The sequence below is a fragment of the Chelonoidis abingdonii genome, chromosome 2, assembly GCF_003597395.2.
Source record: "Chelonoidis abingdonii isolate Lonesome George chromosome 2, CheloAbing_2.0, whole genome shotgun sequence".
Classification (NCBI taxonomy): domain Eukaryota; kingdom Metazoa; phylum Chordata; order Testudines; family Testudinidae; genus Chelonoidis; species Chelonoidis abingdonii.
Window position 1 is genome coordinate 77,663,935 of NC_133770.1, and position 16,404 is coordinate 77,680,338.

At 41.3% G+C, this 16,404-nt stretch overlaps 1 protein-coding gene across 4 annotated transcripts in view; it reads left to right on the plus strand.

Annotated features, from left to right (window-relative positions):
• The first annotated feature begins 513 nt into the window (after positions 1 to 513).
• Positions 514 to 16,404, plus strand: part of RBMS3 (RNA binding motif single stranded interacting protein 3) — a 1,007,942-nt gene continuing 992,051 nt past the window's right edge. Inside the window, exons 1-2 of one of the 4 annotated variants that reach the window (XM_032790015.2) lie at positions 514 to 625; positions 1,178 to 1,368. In XM_032790015.2, the coding sequence (XP_032645906.2) occupies positions 1,189 to 1,368 (180 nt within the window). In that variant the 5' untranslated portion in view covers positions 514 to 625; positions 1,178 to 1,188. The remainder of the gene's footprint in view (positions 626 to 1,177; positions 1,369 to 16,404) is intronic. The other 3 variants (XM_075062478.1, XM_075062476.1, XM_075062479.1) reach the window with 3 other exon arrangements.

A 16,404-nucleotide genomic window follows, 5' to 3' on the forward strand; every position in this document is an offset into this window, starting at 1 on the left:
GACAATGTGGTGTTATATTTAGAAGTGCAGGCTGGTCACCTGACCCTGTCCTGATTTAAGAATTATCTGGTCTAAGTTCACCATTCATTTTTAAAAAAAATTAAAGATAAACAGTTGGCTGGATTGGATTTCAATATTATTCTTATTATTTTATAATTAAAATATTCTTAATGAGATTGCATTCTCCCCACGCATGCATAACTTCCAATGTAAAGTAGCTATCATAGGGAATAAAATAATCCTGCGTGCACATTGTAGTCTCGCTTGATATTAAACTATTTACACAGGATTTTTCTCTCTCTCTCCAATATTTTATTTACTTGGTTTTTTAAAAATAAAACTGGGGAACCGGTGGCTGGTACTGGTTTAGATTTCCTGCCTGAATTTGCTCTTGTTTTTCTCCTTACTCCAGTTCTCCTTGTGCAATGCTGCGTGGCGCTGGCAGACTGAGAGAGAGGGAGCTCCAGTCACACACATACACATAGACCACGGAGAGGAGATTAACATCAAGGAGACCACGTTTGCTATAGAAGGGAGGTGGGGTTGGCCGGGTGTGTGGGGGGAAATAAAGGCAACAATCGGATAAATGCTCGTCTGTCCTCCTCGTCACCAGCACCTTGCTCAGGTCTGAATTCGCTTCTTTTCCTTTGCTGTATTGTGCTTGCCTAGGATCTGGATAGGAGAGGGAGGGCGGGGGGAGGGGAGAAAGGGGGAGGTTTAACTTTTACTTGACATTACCGGGTTATTGTCAGTTTCACTGTGTTAAATCCCAGCGATTTCCCCTCGCTTCTCTTCCCCTTCCCCCCGCCCCCAGTTTAGCTCCCGCCAGTTAACTTTGTTCAAAGGGCTGCAGCCAAAAAGGCTTGTCCGGGCCTGGGACATAGATAACATAAAGTAAATAATCACCACAATTAGACTGGGGCAGGGAGTTGATCTTAGTCGCTAACGATCTGCTTAGTTAGCGTTTGCTATTTAGGGGCGATTGAAGGCCATCGCACCAAGGACACACACACACACACACACGCTAGATACAAAAGTCTGGAGGATCTAGGGGGGAATTGCAGCCACCGGATCGGTGCAGAAGAGGCAGCCAGAGCCATGCGTGCCACGGCCTCCTGAAAAAAGAAAGACGCTGGGTGGTGGAAAGTATTTTGTCTGCTTTTGTCTTGAAATACAGTGAATTGGAAGATGGAGATGGATGTTAAGGGAGTTTCTCAGTGCCCAGAGCCCATCCCCCACTCGCAGGGGTCTGGAGGCTGTCAGCAGCAGCAGCAGCAACAGCAGGATGGGCAGGCAGGGGAAAGTGCAACTGCTAGTGACAGTAATAATCCAGAGAAGAGGCAAAACAGTGAGAAAGAAGACAAAAAGGTAGGTCCGCCGCCTTTAAAACGGGCATCGCCAAGCACAGCAGAGGAGCCTTCCTTTATAAACTATGATCGCTTGCGGTTAGATAGGAAATTAGAGTAGGGGTGGGAATCCATTCTGTAGGGAATGAAGAGGAGGATGACTTTGGGAAGTGAAAGCATCTAGCCTTACTAGGAAGAAGTGTACCCTGATTATTATTATGATGTTTTATTATTATTAAAGATGGTTATTTTCTTTTTAAATGTAAAGAAGACGTGTACAGACAGAGTGGAAAAGGTTGTTTAAGGACAAGGGAAATGAGGAGGGTCATAGCAAAATAGCAATGGATAGAAAGCACTTCTCTGCCCATTCAAACATAAATGATGTGCATTTGTCTCAAATGCATTGTTCTATGTACAGTGCGTTGAAAGTGGCTTTATAGAGCTTGGATTAGGAGAAATTGAAAATGATAAAATGTTGGCACTAAAGTTTACCTTACTTTCAGGGTTTAGTACTGTGAGTGCCTCTTCACCCTTACCATCCTTTTTTAGCTAAGGGCAAGAGGCGAGTTACCTGTAAGGAAAGAAGCCTAGTAAATCTGTTTCTTCAACCCTGCTGTGTCATTGTAGACTAGGGGACAGCTGCTTACTACTGTACTGAATGAAAATCTTTGGGTAACAGATCTATGAGAAATGGGTCAAATTGCATTCTTTGGTGCTTATATATCTTCTGCTAAATGAATCATAAAGTAAGGAGAATGGAGTAGAAAATATTGCCATTAAGATAATGTTAGCGGAGTGCATTAATCAGTGCTTTTGTCTGTAGGCATTGTCTTCATTTCCATTAATATTTCCCAGCATGGGTTTACTTAACTGAAGCCTATAAATTGTACGTGTATAGATACGTAACAGACATACTGACAAATGCATAAGTTTTAATATAATAATGAATTTTGCATTCTATGTAAAATTAATGATAAAAAATTCTTAAAGTTTCATTGAAATCTGCAGTTTTCTAAGTGAATAGAGATCACATGAATAAATTTTAATCACATTTCAAAATGTTGCATTGTACTAAAAGTGAGCTATATTTCAAAAAGTAGTTTTACTATTAGTACAGTTTTATTTTATGTTAGACATGTGTAAGGAAACACTTATACAATGAAACAATGTAAACCAGTAATTAAATACATTAGTGCAATAACTATTTCAGGCCACATATTTATAGAGCTAAAGTTGGATTATCTTGAATATTTTGAAATCATTGTATCTTTTACTGGAGACCGCCAGTTCACAGTATTTACATATGTGTTTCATAGCTGAGATACTTTTTGATTTGTTGAACATCTTGTAAAATCAGTACAATTGTTTTATTAAAAAAACAGTATATTAAAGATTGATAATTTGAACAGGGCCTGTATGGCTAAGTAAGGTGAATAAAAGGTTTTTATTTTTTAAAATGATAACTGATGGCTTTAAATATTCTAATATATGTAGATAGCATTTCAGTCTCCCTTGAATGTATGAATATTTAATTCTGTCATGAATGCATATTACTGTAACATATTTAAATGACTGTGTATGTTCAGTTTTAGGAATCATTTTTGTGCATGATGTTACTAACAGAACTTTAAATGTATTCCTTCAATATTAGTTTACAGAATAATTAATATGTAAAGCTAATGCTGCTATTTTCATATGTGTTGGCTGAGCCAATGCCTTGAGCATTTAAAAATCCTGCCATCAGCAGAAATGTATGCTCAGTAGTTACTTTTTGATGCATCACATAGTCTGTCTAATGTTCTACCAGCAAGGAAGGCAAATAACACATATGACTGTAGGTGAAATGAGTACTAGAAAAGTCTTGACTACAGTTAGCTAATTAACAGGTATAGGTAAATGAGTATTCTACTGATGTTTTCCTATATATTTGTCAGCAATTGCTTGACTTAGAATCAAAATACTTTTTTTTCTAGGTGTAGTCTTTCAAAGGTATTTTGATGTGTCCTTTTCTTACCCAACATGGGTTCTGTTTTAACCCTGCTGTTGCCAAAAGTATTTGCAGTGCCTGCAGGTTACATTTGTGGGGAGCGCTATGCTATTTCAAACCTCACTAACTGTATGAACCTTTTCTGGATGCTTTTCCAGGACAATTTATACTTCTCATTAATGCCAAATTCTTTTGGGTCCCTTAAGAAACAATTGCATTGAAAATGTGGGGAAAAGTCATTAAAATGGTAATGCAGTCCAACACATTTTATAATAACATGGGAAAACAATACTTTTCTAAATCAAAATCCAAAAAACCCCAAATATTGCATGAAACATCATATAAGATTCTTCTAAATGGACAGAAATAACATGATCTTTGCTTGTTTAACTATTAAATAGACATCAAGGGCAGCTTGATTAAGAGCCGCGTTTCATAGCTATAAAGCATCCCACGTGTAAATGATAAAGAACATAAGTAACAATGAGATCCTCTGGCATATTATAGATAGATACTCACACACACACATTTTTCCTAAAATTTTCCAAAAATTAGGATTTCAGGGTATCTCAGGATTCCACCTTCAGCCCTTGCTTCCCAGGATTTTACCTGAGTAATAAAAAGCATTATGTTTTAGGGTGCACTTCCACTTTCCCTGAAGACAATTAGAAGTTTTGCTGTTGACCTAAGTGAGAGCTGGATCAGGCTCATGACCAGTAAAGCTATGTTTTTCACAGTGTCTCAAAATGAAACCTTGTCAAATCAACGGCCTACTGAAAATAGACATACCTTTGAATTTTGCAGGATACCCCATTAGAAAGGTGTTTCAATGTCTTTTTAGTGGATCTCAGGTTTCTCTGGTCCATCAAACATTCTGAAAACTGGTAGGCCCCAATGTAGTAAAACGTCAAAACACACGCTTACTTTTAAATATGTGATTAGTCCCATTGACTTCAGTGAGACTACTCACATGCTTACAGTTATAATAGAGGAATGGTATCTTTGAAAGCGCTTATTTAGTCAAGGATTTGGCTGTGAAAGTTGTCTGTGGTAATAGCAACTTGTGACCCTAACATGTCTCTATACATGCTAGAACAGACACTAAGATAAAAATAATTAAATTTAAGCAACTAAAGAAAGACTTTTAGGTCTTACTGAGACACCTATAGGAAAACATTCTGATTTTCAAAGATGCTGAGCAGCTGCGTCTCCAAACCTATGGGTTTTCAGCACCTTTGAAAATCAGGCTCTTCAGTAGGTGTCTTCATAGGGATTTAGTGCCTAACTTAACACATCTAAGTTGGAAATTTTTGTTCTATTTTTTATTTTAAACGATGAGGAAAAAACTTCCATAACTCAATTTTTTCAAGTATGTACAAAGGAACCCAGTGCATTTACAGGCGTATCCATGTCTTCCACGTTATACCTAGACTGCAGATGCAAAAACCCCTTGAAACAGCTCCACATTGAAGAACTTTCTGCATATTTACGTGAAAATAAGTATAATAAGGTTACAAGAAAAATAAGCCTATTTGGGCTGGGTACATTGTATTCTAGTTCAAAAGCTATTGTGCTAGTGCTTGATATAGGAATTCTGAAGTGCTTTGTGTGCTTATTTGGATGCCATTACTCAGAATGCTCTTCTACCTCATATCTATGTGAGAGTGGTGCTAGTGTGTAAGCTCTGAGAGGAAGAAGACCATGCTTTGACAATACTGTTGAATGCATTCAGTATTAGGCTGGAAATGACCTCCCTATAGAAACCCAGAAAGGACCACATCCTTTTAATATTACCTTTTTCTCCATATTCTTTCCCTTTTTTGGAGGTGGGGGGATGGGGAAGGGTTGTTCGTTTTTAAATACAAAGGCATCCTTTTGCATATGGCATCATAGGACTCCAGCATTTGATATAACTTCTGCACCGCTCCTCTGTGTTTGATGTACTCTCAACTCAGATACATTTATTGCGTGTATCTTAACTTCTGCTAGAATCTACAATTCTACCTTAATTGTATATTGTCATGAGAAGGTACAAATACTTTCTGTCACTGTATGTTACTTCTAGCCAGAACCATCTTAGGCATATGCAGCATACACAGCTGCGTAGGGCTCCAAATTTTATGGTGCCCTAGGCAGCTGCATGCTGCATATGCAGCAGCACCAGCCCCGGTGACCAGCCCTATCCCTTGGCTGGCCCCCCCTGCAAGAATCAGGGCCGTCCCTAGGGAGCTGTGGGGCCCCGACAACTCCCTCTGTCCTGCCTCTTACCCTTCCCCCCTGCTCCGCCCCAGCCCGCCCCCATTCCACCTCTTCCCCCAGCAACCCCGCACTCACCGGCGGCGGCGGGAAGTGGAGTAACCCAGCCCCTGCCTGCTCTACTCTGCCAGCTCCCAGCCGCTGCACTCTGCTTCCCACCTGTGGTCAGTGTGGGGAAAAGATCGCCCCCTGCACTCACCGGTGGCAGGGAGCGGAGAGACGCAGCTCCAGCCTGCTCCACTCCCTTGCCCTGGCCCCAGTCATGTTGCTCAGGTTGGGGAAAGGACCGCCCCCCGGCTCTCACCAGCGGTGGGAAGAGGAGTGTTGCAGCTGGGAGCTGGTGGAGTAGAGTGGGCTGGGGCCTGGCTGCTCCATTTCCCGCTGCTGCTGGTGAGTGGGGGATCCCTCCCCCCAAACTCCCTCCCCCAAGTGACATGGCTGGGGCTGGGGTGAGGGAAGTGGAGCAGGCTGCTCCCAGCACCTTACTAATCCCCCAGGCTACTCTGGGCCTATGGGCTCCCCAAAAGTGGCCCCCCACAGCTCCTGCCTCCCAGACCCTGGGGGAGGGAGGCCTGGGGCCCCACAAAGCCCCCCATGGGGGGGCTGCTTGTGTAAGGCACCCAAATGGCTATGGACAGCCCTGCTTCCAGCTCCTACTTAATTGCTAAGCACTAGCCATCGTCTCCATAGGGGCTAGTCTAGTGGGTGGAGCTGGAGTCAGCCTGGAACCAGAGCTGATGGTCAGAAGCCTGGAAAGGAAGCAGAGCTGGAGCAAGGCAGGAGCAGAAGGGAACAGGACTGGAGTAAGGCTGGGAACAAGGCTGGAGCAAGGTCTGTTGTAGCAGCAAGCTGAAGAATCTGCAGGCATAGGTAGTGTGCCTGGACCAATCAAGGACCCTGAGAACACTGTCAATCAGGCCTTCTGTGGATGGCATATCCTGTGGTACTTGGGTCCACAAGGCTGAGAGCCTGTTAATGGCTGCTCTGGAACAGCTGGTGGGTGATAGCATAAAGGCAGTAGTTGCTCAGCACCAGCAGATCCAGGTTCTAGAGACGTGGATCCTCATACTAGCTTTTCCTGGTTGTTGCCAGCTATATCAGGTGTTTTGAGAAGCTATTTCAGTTTGCTGTTATACCTTAAGCAGATGTGTCAAATAATAAAAACCTAAGTAAAAGAATATATATTTAGAATCATTTTATTTGCAAGTGGTGCATCTAGAGCCCAGCAAGAGAAGAATGAGGTCTTATACCACTTTTACATTAGTTTTAAGTATTAGGTAACAGTTGTAGAGGGTGGGGAATCAACTTCTGAGGTCTCTCAAACATTGATAATGAAGCAACATTCAGGGTACATCAAACACACAGGAGTGGTGCAGAAGTCATATCAAATGCTGGAGTCCTATAATGCCACATATAAAAGTATGTCTTTGTACATAGAAATAAACAAAAAATCTCCCTAAAACAAAGGAGACAGTATGGAGAAAATGGTAATATTCAAAGGCTGTGGTCTTTTCTGGTACATTGATAGAATTCCCAGGTAAGTTTTGTAAAGTTTTATGAAGCACTGGGCACTCTGCAAGGGGAGTATTTTCTCTTTGACTCACCCTTCACTCAGCTGCAATGGGGCCAAATGATTTCTTTCCGTCACTTTTCGTTTTGTGCCAGCTTTACCGCTTTTTTCACTTAAAAACATTTTGTTCTATGTCATTCTTCATTATGTCTATCCGATGCATTCTGGGTCATCTTCTATTGCTAGTTCCTCCTTGCACTCTGGTATGTATTGCCAGGTATAGTATCCTTTTTGGGTCCATTCTTGACACTTGTCCAAACCATCTCAATCATCCTTCTTGAATCTTGTGTAAAAACATTTTATGCCCTAGCCATTTTCTTGTCACTTCATTTTTTATTTTCTGCAGTCTTGAAACTCTCAGTATTCCCCATAACCAGTTCAATTCTTCAGTCAATATATTTCATTCATTGTCTTCCCTCATACTTCAACATTTAGATCCATACAGCAGTATCAGCATAACCGTTGTCTCAGATAAAACCAAAAAAACAGTGTATCTAAATGTTTTTAGCCTTTCAAATCTGCAGTTTTCCAAACACTGTAGCGGCTAGTCTGATTCTACTTTTTATATCATTTTTACAGTTCCCATTCTTTAATACTAGTCCTCCAAGGCAAACAGATTTTTCTATGTGTATGTTCTAGTTCTTTGCCTCTAACTCCTTCCTCTAACTCTTTGCCTCTAACTCTTCCTCTTGTCTTCCAGTTGCCATATTTTTTTCTTCTCCATACTGATCTTCAATCCAAAGTTTCTGCTTTCCTGGTCCACCTGGTCAGTTATTCTCTGTAAAACTTCCTTGGTCAGTGAAATGAATTCAGTATCATCTGTGACTCTAATGTGATTTACGTCCTCCCATATAATGTGACTCCTCTCTTTTCATCTCTCAGTGCTACATCCATTACTGCTTCCAGTACCAAGTTGAACAAATCTGGTGATAGGGAAATATACTATTTAAAAATGATTCTCCCCTTGAATAAATAGCAAGAGAATTTTTTGGCAAAGGGTGAGCAGCTGTTTACATTTTTCATCTAAATGATCAATAAGAGGATGAAGCTTGAAAAGCCAATCACATAGTGAATGGTTCCTGGGACAAGCACAGATATTTTCATTGTAATGTTGGAATTTCATTAAAACTTGGTACTATTTCTAGTCATACTCATTACAGAGGGAAATGAGGTGCACGTGTGGATGATTATGTAACAAATCCACAGCCACAATGAACGCCATGGTTGCACTTGAAGCATCAGGGATAGAACTAAGAGCTATCTGCTAAGAAAATACAGGATGCTGGCATTGGGCTAAAGAAGAATTAATAGTTGCTGCAGCAGTATTATTAGGGTGTTGATCCTCTGGAGGGCATGCCACCAGAGGATGTATACTACCATCTTTTGGTTCTGTTTGTACAGCACCTTGTACAATAGAGTCCTGACCCATGGCTGAAGTTCCTATTTATACAAATAAATATTAAATTATAATAATATACACTTGAGTAGATTTGACATTGCATCCAGTACAGTGCATGATTTAAACAGGTACATATTTAGGCGATGATTCAAAAAAGCAACCTTATTCAGGAAAGCACTTAAGCATATGCTAGTACAGTGGTTGGCCAGTACATGATATATTCCTTCCAGTGAAGTAAAGCTTGTCTAGTGTTCACAGGAGTTCATAACCAACAGTTGGGTGCCAGCTTGTAAGAAATTTGTGGCTACAAACAATGGAGATCAATTAAGCTAGAAAGACTAATATCCATTGTGTTACAAACAAAGTATTTCCACTATAGCTGTAGACAGTCGTAGTGTTTTTAGGTTCTCAGTTCATGTGGTGAACATTTATGGTTCCAAGATGTTTCCATGTTGCCCAGATATTTATCATTATACTGAAATGGAATTGACTAAACCAATTAGAATGCAGAGATGCTGTAGAGTTATTGATACATAAACTGTTCATTGTTTTTCTCAGTTATACAGTTCCCTGGAGCCTGATTGGTTGTGGGAATCTCATTCATATAATGACTGTAATTATTCGCACTAGCTGTACAATATGCGAATCCCTATACTCTGATTGGCTTCCAGCAATAATTACTCAGAGAATTGGGATTTACATATTCACTGTACAGTTATTTCCCAATAACCCATTCTCAAAAAATACTGATGAGCAAAGAAACTACAACTGAAACTGCTCAAAGGGAAAATAAATAAATAAATGTGTGTTCAAGTAATCCCCAGAGTTCTCAGTGAGGGCCCTGTTGCACTGTGTGATGTATAATAAAAGACAATCACTGTCCCAAAGAGCTTAAACATATTAAAGGTCTCCATAATTAATGTCTCCTTTCCTGCTTTCCCCATTACTCTCTTCTCCTATCTCTCTTCCTCGCCCAATTCTATAAGGCTCCTGTCCCTAGAATAACTGTTGTATATTTGTTTAAATTATTTGTTTACATTACTTGCTGATAGAGCAAGGGAAAGTTAAGGGAAAAAACATTGTGTGAGAAACTGTGTTAACTAACATATTTTAACTAACACAACATAAAATACAATTTAGCTCTTAGTGCAGACAAGGACAGTCACTTTAAAATGTGCTAGGTAGCCATGATTAACCAGCACAATACAATAATTATTCAATAGCTCATCATGGCCAGCTAACATGTTTTGAAACATTCCTGTCCTTTTCATTTAAAAATCTACTAAATAGGACTGTCTTGTTATGTAAATGGTAAGTAAGAAGCTCTATTGAATTAAATTGAACTCTTTGGGTAAATAAGTGTTGCAGGATAAGGGCCCAAAGCATAGGCTAATAAACAAATAGTTGTTTGGCCTCAGAGTTCAGTTACTATAAACATCTCGGCCTACAGCTTCAGAGTTTATTTCTGTAAAAAGGATTCACCTTCAGGTAATTGTATTACACAAGTTGGTCAGAGCAACAATATTAGCAATATCTGAAAATACTGTACCAAGAACACGCTGTCCACATTAGTTTCAGGTCACCCACAAATAACTATTACGTTTGATTAGAGGGTGAAAAAAAGGAGTGGAACCTCTGCCTCTTATTAACACAGGCTCCCTGTTAATTGATTTCAGCAACTGCCTCAAGCACCACTGACACCTCCTCTTCACCAGTAACTAATGATTGTGTCCTCACTGAGGATATTACTAGGACTGTACTCACTGCCAGACTCTTCCAGCAGAAAATGTGTCTCTGAATCCAAACTTAATGCAATTACAAGATTCCTGCATTTGATGAAATGTAATTAAAGTTGTAAATATCTACCAAAATTATTACTTATTATTATATAGCATCATAGATGTGAATTGTGCTCTGCAGAGATTTTAAAAATGCCAGGTCTCTCCCTTGAGCCATTTACATAGCAAACTAGACAAAACACAGCAGGGATGACTATAAACAGAAGATGGGGAGGTGGGTATGGGAGGACAAAGTATAAAACAATGTATCAGTCTACTGTTGGGAGATACCTTAACACTGGACGAGTGTGGAAAGAAGCCCAGGGAGAATGTCACTGGTATAGAGCTAACCGAAAGAAGTAAGTTTTGAGTAAGGATTTGAAGGAGGTGGTATATGGTCCACTTTGGGGTCAAGAGAACTTTATGAAGTGGGCATCGGTACAGGAAGTACACATCAGAATCATGCAGTATGGAAAGTCACATCTGGGCCCCATAGACATTATAAAATGCCCTGATGCAACTTTTTAAACTTTATGGAGTGTGTTTTGAGGATGTGAAGACTTTCTAAGTATCTGGAAACCACTTTTAATAGCTAATTATTTTCCTCCCATCTCTCTTTGCTCCATATTTAATCAAAGGCAAAAGTTTGTCCTTACCAAGGTCAGCAGATACTAAAACATTTTAGTTTCTAAGGCATGGAGATATGAAAAGCTAAAAAGTAACTTGGAAAATGTCAAGAAATGAAATCATTCTCAGTTTTTGAACCGTCATCTTGCCCAAATGCTTCATATGATTTGCTCCAAACTTTGTAGAATAACTCTACTTTGGGTTAAGAGGCGATTTCTGGCAGATTGGTCCAGTATTAGTTACTAGTGGTTGTGTGTGTCTATGTGTGTTTGTAAGTGGAAGCAAGTTTTAACCTCAACTGTGTATGGAGTATTTAATCTCACCCAAATATCTTGCCAATACGTCGCTTCCACAGCTATCCCAGACTATGTGGAGACTAGGATTGCTACATAATCTGGGGCAGCTGTGGCAGTGCTAGGCAATGAGACTTATTGAAAATGTCAGATGTTAAACTGACTTGTACCTTAAACTTACCAGTTTTCGTCCATGCATTTATGGGACCCAATTTGTGCATGTGCAAATGATTGCACAAGGAAAGATAACCTGGCACATCATTGTCAGAAAAGCCACTTAAGGACTTACTAAATGGATGTGCAGAATTGGTGGGCTTGCTGGCAGGGCCTCAGAGGTAGGCATGTACAGTTTGTTTTCAGAGAGGTATGGCAGTCATTTATGTGTGATTTTCGTGCATGTGTGCATGTGTTCACATAAATATGGAGCACTTCAATTCAGGGAGGAGTGTGGGTATGTTTGCATGGAGTGAGGAGAAAGGATGAAGCCAGAGAGCTTGAGAGGAGGAAAAGGAGGAGGAGGAGGAAGGCACAGTGTTTGGGAAGAGTGGAACGCAAAGGCAAGCAGCAAAGGTACAAGCAAGAATACTGTATCTGAATCCTGCCAACTGGGGAGATGAAAAGGTGATAAAAGGTCACATTTCCCTCCTCCTTGGGTCCTTTACCAAGAGCAGCCCAGTTAGATCTGAGAAATGGGGCCAGTGTGTCAGCTTCCTGAATATGCCAGAAGAGCAGGTTCCTCAAAGTAGAGAAACAAATGATGAACACCTCTATGAGAAGCTGTATGAGGACCTAGAGAGTTAAAGGCAGCACATTTATTTTACATTAGAGGCAATCAAAGCCTGGAAATCTTGCCAATAGGGTCATATCACAGGGCCATCAATAACATCACTGGTATCAGCCAGCCAGTCACCTCTACCTTTGAATCTGAATCTTTCTCATGCTATCAGACATTGCTTAGGGAACAAACAAGGCTCTGTCATCCCTATCTATCCTGAGATGCTCTTTGCATGTCCTCTGTTTTGTTAAGTCCCATACATTTTTCCTCTCTAAATATGATTTGATAGACCATTTCTTCCTGCCAGTCCCTTTTGCATGTTTCTCCAGTTGCCCACTGGCATGCTTACACTGATTCCTAGGAGTGCTTCTTTGGAGTCCTAGTTGCTACATTAGTTTCCCTAAATATAGATAAAAATGCAGGTGTGCTCTGAAATAGCAAAGTTTTATCTGTCAAGGGATTCTATATTCACGTCTCCAGAGGCCACTCAGAGTGACATAGGCAGCCTATACGTACAGGAAATAATCATACTCCATGAACATGATGACATTCTGCAATGCTGAACTGCTGTTCATAGAACCCATTATCCAGAACCATATCATGACTTTTTCCTACTCATACCATACATTCAAGTCCAACAGGACTAATCAAACCTGGACAGATTCAAGTTCAGAGGTACAGGATAAATTTTTCCAAAGGCACTTAAACACACAGCTATATGTTTATAAAGTATTAGTGTGTATTAGTTATACATTGTTCTTCTTTGAGTGATTACACATGTGCATTCCACTCACGGTGTGTGTGCTTCCAGAGCACAGTCACCAGAAATTTTTCCCTTTCTGGTAGCCGCTGAGGCAGCTCGAGCACCCTCTGCTACTGTGTGCCAATAGCACAAATGTAAAGAAACAGCTGAGCCCTGCCTCCTCAGTTCCCTCTTACTACCCATGACAGTTGCTGAAACTGGCATCCTTTCTTTGCAAGCTCTCTCAGTGGTCTTTTTTTTCTTTTTCTGTACATAGTTAGTTGTTGTTAGCTGTAGTTATAGTCAATTTTATCTAATTTTAGTGAAGTTCTGTGGCTTTGTGTTTTACTGGAATTTTTGCCTGTTCCCTAGTGCTAAAGCATGCCTTGTTCACTGGACTTTAAGCCATGCAACTCCTGCAACAAGACTATGCCCCTGAGTGTCCCAGACTCAAACATCTCAAGTGCCTGGGAGAAGTTCGCATTGGCAACCATTGCCAGATCTGCAGGGACATTAAGCCTCACATGAAAAAGGGCCTGGAGGCCAGGCTGAAGTTTTTGCTTATGGAGGCAGCACTGAGACCTCCTTCTGAGCCAGGCTGGTCAGACTCGGCACCAAATGCCTCAGCGTTGGTAAGGAGTGCTCTTCCTCCATACTGGAGTTCCAGCACTGATCACCATCCCCAGGGCCTATGAAAAGGTATAAGAAACAGACAGCTGAGAGAGGACGATCCCTGGCACCGAAGACAGCCAGATATGGGGATTAGAGTGGAGTGCAATCTAAATCAAAGTACTCCTCTGCCTCACTACTGCAGAAGTCGACAGCATTGACTCCAGCACCTGTGCAGGCACTGTCAAGGACTTGACTTGAACTTAGTCTTATCAAAGCTTATGGGAACACCATTTGAATCATTGGCAACTTGCTCCTTATTATCTCTCTCCTGGAAAGTGGTTTTCTTAGCCATTACTTTGGTCAGAAGGGTCTTAGAACTCCATGCCCTCATCAGAGCCTCCGTATACAATCTTTCTTTAAGATAAGGTGTATTTACGTCCTCACCCCAGTTTCCTCCTGAGAGTGGTTTCACGGTTTCATAGCAGTCAGGCAATTTACCTGTTTTTTACCCAAAGCAGCATGGAAATAGAAATGAACAGTGTCGTCACTCATGGACATTAGACAAGCCCTAGCTTTCTACATGGAAAGCACTAAACCATTCTGAAGGACCACCCAACTGTTCGTAGCTGTAGCTGACAGGATGAAGAGTCTCCTAATCTCTTCACAGACAGTTTGTCCTGGATCACTTCATGTATTCAAATTTGTTACAATCTGGAGGGTGTTTCTCCATCAGCTAACCTGACTGTTCATTCCACAAGGTTGCAAGCATCCTCAGCAGCATCCTTAGTGCAGATCCCTATTCAGGATATTTTTAAAGCTGCAATCTGGTCATTGGTGCGCACATTCTCCTGCAATTATGCCATCACTTAGCATTCCAGAGATTTTGCCAAATTTGGCTGGGCTGTTCTGCAGTCTATGTGTCCATGAACTCCAATCCCTCCATCTAATCAGTTGCTCTGGAGTCACCTAATGTGGAATGCACACGTGTAATCACTCTAAGAAGAAAAAACGGTTACTAACCTTCCTTAACTGTTGTTTTTTGAGATGTGTTGCATGTGTCCATTCCATGACCCGCTCTCCTGGCTCTCTACACTGAAGTTTCCGGAAGGAAGGAACTGAGGGGGTTCAGGGTTGGCTGGGTGCTTTTACTGGCACTATTGGCACATGGCAGCAGAGTGCGCTTGAGCCACCTCGATGGATACCATTGAGGGAAACATTTTCAGCAACTGTACTTGGGGCATGCACACACCTAGAGTGAAATGGATATGTGCAATACATCTCAAATAACAGTTATAGAAGGTTATTAACTGTTTTATCCTAGAATTAACAGGTGACAGAAACTTTCTCAGGTGCCCTTAGCTGATGACACAGAAACCCTGTTTGTAAACCTTCACAGAGGAAAATTCCATTTACATCCTTAGATAGGACTTTTGCTATTTTTAAGATACACTTCAAGTGCTTTGATAGATCTGGTGGGCAGTGGTGGCACATTCCATAGCTACAAGAAGTTCAACCTGGTAATCTTGTCATGCTGTGTACTTTATGCATTGACATACCTTCAGTTGCTAAGGCTAAGATTGCCAGTGCTAACCAGAATAAATCTGAGGAGTGGCAGTGGATTACAATGATGACAATCAGAATTCTAGATAGTGGACACTCAGTGAGGTGAATTATTAAGGTGAGTTGCTAAATTATCATACAGAAGTGCAGCATACACTATATCTCTCTGTGTGTGAATCATATATACAATGCAAAATATAAATGCTCAAGTTCTGCTTCCTAAGAGGATTTATTATATAAATAAAGCTACAGAAAACAAAACAGAAAAAAAGCACCAGTGCAGCAATTATCTTGGAATAATGAATCATATTTAAAAAGTCAAAACAATAGAAAATGCACAAACACAATAATGAGAGCTAGTGATAAAAGCCATACATAAAATAAGAGGGGAAAAAAAGAAGAGCATTACCCTTCTTCCTCAGCTCTATTGGTAGTGACTTTGAGGCTGGCCAAAGGGCCACCTCTATAGCAGGGCACTGTGACAGCTTCCTGCAGGCTCTGAAGAGTCTAGGGTCACATTCACCATGGCTTAGTCTTCTGCTGAGGCTTCTATGGTATCCTTACTGCTCCAGGTGGAAATGGATGCCAAATCTGAGGCCTGGCGGGAGGCAATGTGTTACCTCTGGTCTTCAATGTGTTGCTGTCCCCTTTTGTCAGACAAGGTGTTTCCCAATCCCACGCAGAGACTAGCACCAGCATGTGTTACCAAGCAATTAGTTATTGAGTATAGTCCACAAACTGGCTGTGGTAATGTGTGTGCTACTTTCTCATTTCTAAAAGGGTCTGTAGTCTGTTTGCTGCAGGCCTGGATCATATGCTGTATGAATTCCTCAGAGAGGAAACACCCCAGCTGCATGGCAGATTTTGCAGATCTTTGGTCCTCTGGGCTGCTGGTGATTCAGGAATTAATTCAAGGGGATTGGAGTACAGAGACTGGGGTGGGGAGGATTGGGCTGTAATGGGGGTGAAGGAGGAGCTTGCTTGGCATCCCCAGAAGACTCTTAAGAGCTGATTGATAGAGGGCTCTAGTATGGGAATGGAGAGGAAAATGCACTGGTCATAATCCTGATACTGTGCTCCTCTTCTGCAGATGAGTGTGGAGGTCCTTGGTGTGGTGATGATGGTAGGATGTGTCTGCTGGCCTCAGAAGTTTGTGAGGTTGCAGCAAGTTGGTTAGCATTACTGGAATTCTCTCATCATTAACAAGAAAGCCTTTCAGACTGATCAATACCAACAACACATTTTCTGTCTGACTCCAGGAAACTGTGATGGACACACGGGCAACTAGGAATGCACAGCTTTCTGGAGGAAACCTAGCTTTGAGCAGTTGCATGGGGCTTGTGTCCATATCATGGGTTTAAGTATCAGAGGGGTAGCCGTGTTAGTCTGGATCTGTAAAAGCAGCAAAGAGTCCTGTGGCATCTTATAGACTAACAGATGTTTTGGAGCATGAGCTTTC